This window comes from Leopardus geoffroyi (assembly GCF_018350155.1).
Source record: "Leopardus geoffroyi isolate Oge1 chromosome X unlocalized genomic scaffold, O.geoffroyi_Oge1_pat1.0 chrX_random_Un_scaffold_67, whole genome shotgun sequence".
In the NCBI taxonomy this organism is placed as follows: Eukaryota; Metazoa; Chordata; class Mammalia; order Carnivora; family Felidae; genus Leopardus; species Leopardus geoffroyi.
Genome location: NW_025543574.1, coordinates 31,019 through 39,520, shown reverse-complemented (window position 1 = coordinate 39,520; position 8,502 = coordinate 31,019). Strand labels below are relative to the sequence as shown.

The 8,502-nt window shown below is 54.6% G+C and overlaps 1 protein-coding gene across 2 annotated transcripts; it reads left to right on the top strand.

Moving 5' to 3' along the window:
- Positions 1-1,328: 1,328 nt before the first annotated feature.
- On the top strand, positions 1,329-4,843 carry LOC123595718 (paraneoplastic antigen-like protein 6B). Of its 2 annotated transcripts, none has more exons than XM_045473388.1 (2): positions 1,329-1,652; positions 2,020-4,843. In XM_045473388.1, exon 2 carries the CDS (start codon positions 2,093-2,095, stop codon positions 3,485-3,487), a length of 1,395 nt encoding a protein of 464 aa, XP_045329344.1. In that variant the 5' UTR covers positions 1,329-1,652; positions 2,020-2,092; the 3' UTR covers positions 3,488-4,843. The 2 variants fall into 2 exon arrangements, with proteins under 2 accessions (XP_045329344.1, XP_045329343.1); XM_045473387.1 differs by having other exon boundaries at positions 1,936-4,843.
- Positions 4,844-8,502: the final 3,659 nt, after the last annotated feature.

The following is an 8,502-nucleotide window of genomic DNA, read 5'->3' as shown; positions in this document are numbered from 1 at the left end:
TTGGCGTACGTTCCAGAGCCTGTCAGGCCGACAGCGGCTAAGACAGGCATGCGTGGGGTGCTGGTGGCAGCAGTGTCTGTAACAGTCAAAGACTGGGAACAGTGTGAACGCCCATCCACAGGGTCATAGACAAATAAACCAGGGCTGTGATTCAACAAGGAGCATGAGTGAGCTGGACACTCAGGAAAACCTTGACCGGTATAGCTTGAGTGTGAAAGGCAAGTCACGGAAGAGGATGTCTGGCCAGATGCCAGGCAGGCAAGGAAAGAGAAGCCAACAGCGCCGGTTGGGAACCTGTCTGCCATCTGACCGGTGGAGAGGCTGTCCACATGGCCCCAGACTCCCATGACAGGATGGGTGCAAGGTGGCGAGGCCCAGAGGGGCTGGCACTCCATTTTGAGTTGTGGCAGCACTGCCTTGGTACAGTGACTAGCCTAGGTAGCAAAGGAAAGGGGAAGGATCTGTAGAAGAAGACTGACTCGGGGCCAGACAGAGGTCTCTGGGGAGGCACAACACCCATGCTGCCCTCAGGGGCCAAGAGAGCAGATGTCTCAGAGCTCATTAGGCTGGCGAGAGCACAGGGGGGCAGGGGACACATCCAGCGCTTCACGCCCAGCCCACTGGCTCTCCTGTACACACCCTCAGGTAGAGACCCCAGTTCTGTCCCTCCACTGAGGCCCAGAGAAGGGGCAATGACTTGCCCAAGGACACATGGTAAGATACAGGCCCAAGGGGTTGAGCTCTAAGTAGCAGAAGCCCGTTCTTGGGATTGGGACATGAAGTGAGCAAAACAGGAAAGTCCTTGACACCCTCCTTGGGGCAGGGCCCTGGCACTGGGGCAGCGACGCATCTTGGCCCGTCGTGTGCCCACAGCGGCCACGGCCCCCGCGCGAGTATGGGGACTGCTGACCCCCGGTTGCGGTGGTGTGTGCGAGCGCTCATGTGCGCAGGTGGCATCTATTCCACGTAGTAGCACCCGGACGAAGTGCTTCTCGCCTAGCTGGGACAGGACCCGTTCTGGGTGGAGTGGACGAGGGGCGGAAACAGGTGAAGGAGCCCCAGAACGCGCCCCCATCCCGCGCTCCACCCATGCCAGAATGCAGCGCTGGCGGGCGCATCTCGGGCCTGCCCAGCGGCTCTCTGGTGGGCACCCGGGGATATGGACCCCTCGCCAGGCTGACGCCCCCGAGAGCATGTTCCGGGAGGGGCGGGAGGTGGGCAGGGTTGGGTCTAGGATGGGGGCACTGGCTCTCGGGTCCCCAGGGTCCCCACCTGTGCCAGCGCCCCCTCGGGGGCGGGGGAAGGAGCAGGTGACGTCACGCGCGGTCCCGGGGTGCCCGCGGCGGTGGCCACAGCCTGGCCGCGTGACCCGCGCGCGCCAATGGCCCGGCGGTCTCCGGGGCGACGCGGAGGGTCCGCGCTCCGCCGCCGCTGCGCCCCCGCCCCGAGTCCGCACTGCAGAGAGTGGTGGCGAGCAGGCGCCGGCGCGCTAGCCCACGTGCCGCGCTGAGAGAGGGACAGGGAGAGGAAGAAGGAGAGGGAGTGAGAGGCAGCCAGGAAAAGAGGGGCGCACGACCCCGCTGCCGCTCGGCGCAGCCCCTGCGCCCCACCTGCTGGGACCTCGACGAGGAAGGACCCCGACCCAGAGGAAGGTAGGTACCAGAACCGGGGAGGGTGCGCTCAGCCCTCCGGGAGACCCGCCCGCCCGCCGCCCGCCCTCCGCCCGCCCCAGTAGGACTGCGGCAGCCCGCGGGGGCGAGAGGGACGCGGTGGGGAGGGGGCCGTGGCCCCGGCGGGCGGGTGGAAGGCGGGGCAGGGGTCTAGCCTGGGCTGCAAAGGTACCGCCCCGAGGGAGGAGGGTCACCTGGGGGGTGGGCGCGGCGGGGCGGAGGGGGGGGGAGCTTAACCTCGCTCTCGCCTCGTTTGTATTCACAGGCTGTGGAGACCTGGGCGGTTCTCTCTGAGTCCTAGGCTCCCTCACTAACTCACCCCCCCCCCCGCCCCCTCCACCCTGCCCAGTGTCACCCTGGTCCGCGCCGGGAACCGTTTCCTACCGCTGATATTAACCCCGCGCCGGCGGAAATTGCACGCGATGGCGGTGACGATGCTGCGGGACTGGTGCAGGTGGATGGGCATCAGCGCTCGAAGGGGTCTGCTCATTCTGGGCATCCCGGAGGACTGTGATGAAGCCGAACTCCAAGAGTCTCTGGAGGCCGCCCTGTGGCCCATGGGTCACTTCACCGTGCTGGGCAAAGTGTTTCGAGAGGAGGATAATGCCACTGCAGCTCTGGTCGAGCTTGACCGGGAAGTTAACTATGCTTTGGTCCCCAGGGAAATCCCGGGCACCGGGGGTCCCTGGAACGTAGTCTTTGTGCCCCGTTGCTCAGGCGAGGAGTTTCTCAGTCGCGTGTTCCACTTCCTGGAGCAACAGGGGCAGACGGTGGAGAGTGTGGCTGGGGCCCTGGGGCTGGGACTGCGCAGGGTGTGCTGGCTCAGATCGGTCAGTCAGGCAGTCCAGCCCTGGGTGGAGACCATGCGGTACCAGCGCCTGGGCGTGTTTTCTGGGAGGGATCAGCCCGCCCCAGGGGAGGAGTCCTTTGAGGCCTGGCTAGACCACACCACAGACATGCTACATGTATGGCAGGGGGTCTCAGAAAGGGAGAAGAGGAGGCGGCTGATGGAGGGCCTTCGAGGGACGGCCCTGCAGCTCGTGCACGGGCTCCTGGCAGAGAACCCTGCCAGGACGGCTCAGGACTGCCTGGCGGCCCTGATCCAGGTGTTTGGAGACAACGAGTCGCAGGCAACCATCCGGGTGAAGTGTTTGACAGCTCAGCGAGAGTCAGGCGAGCGGCTCTCTGCTTTCGTGTTGCGGCTGGAAGTTTTGCTGCAGAAAGCCATTGAGAAGGGGGCCCTGGCCAGAGCCTCAGCTGACCATGTACGCCTGAGGCAGGTGCTCGCCAGGGCCAACCTTATTGAGCCACTGGATGAAGCGCTGAGGAAGTTGAGAATGGTTGGGAGGTCTCCAAGTTTCCTAGAGATGCTGGGGCTTGTTCGGGAGTCTGAGGCCTGGGAGGCCAGTCTAGCCAGGAACGAGAGAGCCCAGGCAGAGGAAGGGGCTGGTGCCCGGGCCAATGCCCAGGCTGATGCCAGAGTCGGTGCTAAGGCGGAGGATGACAAGGTGGAGGAGAAGGAGCAGGAAGAGCGGGAGTCTGAGGAGGAGGACAGTGACGATCATGACGCTGTCCTTGCGGGCCTAGGTCAGGCAAGACCCTCAGAGGCCCCTGGGGGCCCCACCCCTGCCCAGATGGGCAGCGCTTCCAGGGAGGGCCCGGGAGGTCCTGGCTGTGAGCCGGAGGGCCTCGCCCAGGCAGGAGACCAGGAGGCTGGGGAGCCCCTGGAGGAGGGGCCCAAGCCCATCCCAGAGGAGTTGGGAAATGAGGACGGGGCTGGGGAGATGAGCCCCGCCAAGTCCTCCTCGGGCAAATAGGCTCAGAAGGCCCAGAGGCCCCCTCTCCTCTCAGACAGCAGAGCTCTGGAGGCAGGGGGAGGCCACTCCAGGGCAGCAGCCTCACCCCACATGTGGAGCAGGGCCAAGGGAAGGACCCACCCAGCCCAAGCCAAACCCCCGGGCACTCCACCACCCCCACGGGGACCTGATCACCACCATCAGCCCTTCCAACGGACCAGGATGACCATACTTGATGCAGAATGGGGCAGGGAGAGGTGCCCCCTCCCATGGCAGCTCCGCCCCAGCCCCAGCCCCAGCCCCAGCCCGAAACCCTGCCAGTCCAGGCAGCCAGCCTGGGAAGCACCCCTGAGTGGCTGGCCCTAGCCTAGGTGAGGGGCACCTGAAAATGTGTGCCGCCCACACTGGCCTGGGAGATGTTAGGGGCCGTCTCAAGGGTGCCGGCCCCTCGGGCCGCCCAAGAGGGGGACCCTCATTCACTGACCCCTGGAGCACGTCGCTCCATGCTCTGGGAAGCCCACTTGTGTCTCTGTAGGCCCCTTAGTGACCCCCCGTGTCGAGTGGCACCCCCAGCTCCCCCTACACACACACTAGTTACCATTCCCATGCAGAGCCCTGAGGTGTGCAGGAGCCCGCGGCGGGTGTCCTGGCCTAACGCAGCAGCCACCTCTCAGCCCGGGTGTGTGCCATGAGCTTCAGTGCGAGCCCAGGCTCTGCTCGCTGTCGTCTGGTGTCGTGAGCTCAGCCTCTGCTTCCTCGGTGTAGATTTAGGCCAACTGCTGCTTGTTCTTGTGGAGATGTATGTGTGTTCTTATCTGAGCAGCTGCCCCCACCCCACCCCAGAGACCTCTCGAGCCCAATCCCAGGAGATGGCGGGAAGGACAGAAGAGAGCATGGCTGGTGCTCACCCCGTGACCTCAGGAAGGAGGCACTGGACCAAGGACAGAGGTGGCCTGTGGGAGTCTCCACGGAAACCGTGCTCTGATGTGCCACTCTCTTGTTACTTGTGACTCAGTTTCTTCGGCTTGTCCAAGTGCCCCGTGCTGCGTTTTCCAGACTGTCCTGTGCGGGCCATAGGGCAGGACCAGGCCCCAGCATGTCGGCCAGAGTGGAGAGTGCCCTGGAGTGAGGGGCCATGGCCAGCATCCGCATTCATCATCCTGGCCAAGGGCCGATCGTGGAGCCCTCAGGAAGGGAGACTATGGCAGGAGGGCCACGGTGTTGGGGGAAACAGAGGCACCTCATTTGGGACCCCAAGAGGAGGGGGTCCGTGACCTATGGGCTGTAGTGACCGTCAGACGTTCCTCTCTGTGTTGTCATTCCCTCTCTTCAATGGTTTCAGTAAATGTTTCTCTTCAATAAATTTCATTGAATGTTTCAGCCGAGTCTTGCCTCTGCTGTGGGCAATTGAGGGAAGGGTCTACTGGGGTTGGGAGAGGGAGCCAGAGAAAAGATTCTTGTTCAGCACCCATGGGAGGCTTCTCCAGTGACAGGGTAGGGTAGGCATTTTGACAGGAAAAATAGAATGTGTTGAGGGCCATTGTTCTATTTTATAGGTGAATTATAAAGTTTTGGGGTTCCATTGGTCCTCATCTTGGGTTGGTCCTGTCACCTTTGCTTTTTGAAATGTGTGAGGTTTTTCATAGTTTTCTCCTTTACTAGGGGGAAGTGTACACTGGCATCCAGCTGCTGGGATTGAATATTGTTTCAGGTGCGTGATGCACGGAGTGGGGCCATGCAACAAAGAACTGTCTTGTCCCAAAGGGTTATAACATCCTTGGTGAGAAAGCCAAATTAGACTGATGGGGTTTTATTTTTTTTTTTTATTTTCAGTTTTTGTTTCAATTCTAGTTAATTAACAGACAGTGTTATGTTTGTTTCAGGTGTACAGTATAGTGATTCAACACTTCCATACATCACCCGATGCTCATCAGAAGGGCCCTCCTTAGTCCCCATCATCTATTTGACTCATTACCAACCCACCTCCCCTCTGGTAACCATCAGTTTGTTCTCTATAAATAAGAGTTTGTTTCTTGGTTTCTCATGGAATACTACTCGGCAATCAAAAAGAACGCAGTCTTGCCATTTGCAGCAATGTGGATGGAACTAGAATGGATTATGCTAATCAAAATAAATCAGGCAGAGAAAGACAAAAGTCATAGGATTTATCTCATATGTGGAGTTTAAGAAACACAACAGATGAACATAGGGGAAGGGAAGGAAAATAAGATAAGAACAGGGTGGCAACAATGGTATGGTACTGGGGTATGTTCAGGGTTGCATCCAAGATAGGCTGTGTGACTGGAACTTAGCACAAGCTGTGGCTGGCTGAAGCACCTAGAAACCTCAGGGAGTCCCAGGAATAATTAGGTTCAACTTTGAAGGGAGGGGAATGGACATCCGGTAGTACCTGAGGCTCCAGAATCTGTGGAAGGGCTGCATGGCTCAGGGCATCCACAGGCTCAGAGAGTTCATGTGTGTAATCCCAGAACCAAACAGTCACGGAATGGCCTGGTCATGATGTTGGGTGCCCATACGAGGAGCTGCATGCTGGAGTCTGTGGTGAGGGGCTATCCCATGCATTTGTGATCAGTAACCATAAGAGACTATTAAGTACAGAGAACAAACCCAAGGCTGATGAAGGGTAGGTGGATGGGGTTTGGGCTAAATGGGTGATGGTCATTAAGGAGGGCACTTGCTGGGATGAGTACTTGGTGTTATATGGAAGTGATGAATCACTGGGTTCTACTCCTGAAACCAAAACTACACGGTATATTAACTAACATGAATTTAAATAAAATTTAAAAAAGAGTCTGCTTCTCGATTTCTCTATCTCTTATTTTTCCCCTTTGTTTGTTCATTTTGTTTCTTAAATTCTATATATGTATGAAATTATATGGTATTTGCCTTTTCTGACAGACTTATTTCACTTAAAATAATACTCTCCAGCTAGAACCATGTTGTTGCAAATGGCAAGATTTCATCCTTTTTATGGTTGAATATTATTCCAGGGTGTATGGATGTGCATGTGTGTGTGTGTGTGTGTGTGTGCGTGTGTGTGTGCATGTGTGTATATGAGAAGCTTCGTAGCTGGTGTGAGGGAGACAAGAGAGAGGAGGGTTATTGTGTAGGACAACTTTCACTCTCAGTAATGGAATCACTGCTACCTATTTACTCAGTGGAACCTTTTCCTGCTTGGGGGCCACTGTATATGCTTGCACGGATGTTGACTACAGTACAGCATTAATAAACTCTGGTCATATGCTGTATTTAATGTAACTGGCAATAAGGCAGCAAAGGAAAGGGTCTCTATCTGCAGGCAGCCTGACCTAGAAGGAAGCAAAGCATTCCTAAGCTTACTCTTGTGTGCAAAAGCAAAGGACTGTCCATAGGTGCTTTGAAGTGATTAAAAAACAAAACAAAACAAAACAAAACAAAACAAAACAAAACAAAACAAAACACTAGTACCAGGTGTGGGCACCTTCCAACGTTCTGAAAAATCACTGATTTCTGCCAAACCCTGTGGCCTGAGACCAAGCATCTGAGCATGGGGGGACAATCACCCACAATCCCACAGCGAGAGAGAGAGAGAGAGAGAGTTATGGCTGAGTTATGATCGTTTGGTGTTCAGTGTCACATACTAGTATTGCCAGACATAGCTCATTTATCAAGTTAAAATTATTAGAAATTTTATTAGAAATTTATTAGAAATGTTTGCTTGTTTGGTGGAACACCTGAAGAACGAATTACTTGCAATCCAGGTTTTGATACACACACACACACACACACACACATCACATCTTCTTAGACTGATAGGGTTTTTAAACAAAAAAAACCCATATTGGTTTTAATTTCAGGTATTCTAAGTGTGACAATCTCATTATGGAACAATAATTTAAAAAGTTACTAAGCGACAGAAAATCTCTAGGCTCTAGAAACGTGTGGTATCTTATATACAGCAGGAATGTCTGAAACATGGAAATACTGTGGTGGCCTTCCAAGAATTTCCTCCTGCTGCACAAGGCACGAAGGATGTGGAACCCAGCCTGTCCTACCCTTCATCCCTAGGGCATCCATGCCCTAGACCATGGCTAGCCCTAGACAGCTCTAGACCACGATACATCAAACTAAGTAGTTTGCAGAGAGGGTGATATTTGTGCCCATCCTCCCCCAAAACCTGTAAGCCAATGGTGCGCTCTCTCCCTCTCTCTCTCTCTCTCTCTCGCTGTGGGATTGTGGGTGATTGTCCCCCCATGCTCAGATGCTTGGTCTCAGGCCACAGGGTTTGGCAGAAATCAGTGATTTTTCAGAACGTTGGAAGGTGCCCACACCTGGTACTAGTGTTTTGTTTTGTTTTGTTTTGTTTTGTTTTGTTTTGTTTTGTTTTGTTTTTTAATCACTTCAAAGCACCTATGGACAGTCCTTTGCTTTTGCACACAAGAGTAAGCTTAGGAATGCTTTGCTTCCTTCTAGGTCAGGCTGCCTGCAGATAGAGACCCTTTCCTTTGCTGCCTTATTGCCAGTTACATTAAATACAGCATATGACCAGAGTTTATTAATGCTGTACTGTAGTCAACATCCGTGCAAGCATATACAGTGGCCCCCAAGCAGGAAAAGGTTCCACTGAGTAAATAGGTAGCAGTGATTCCATTACTGAGAGTGAAAGTTGTCCTACACAATAACCCTCCTCTCTCTTGTCTCCCTCACACCAGCTACGAAGCTTCTCATATACACACATGCACACACACACGCACACACACACACACACACACACATGCACATCCATACACCCTGGAATAATATTCAACCATAAAAAGGATGAAATCTTGCCATTTGCAACAACATGGTTCTAGCTGGAGAGTATTATTTTAAGTGAAATAAGTCTGTCAGAAAAGGCAAATACCATATAATTTCATACATATATAGAATTTAAGAAACAAAATGAACAAACAAAGGGGAAAAATAAGAGATAGAGAAATCGAGAAGCAGACTCTTTTTTAAATTTTATTTAAATTCATGTTAGTTAATATACCGTG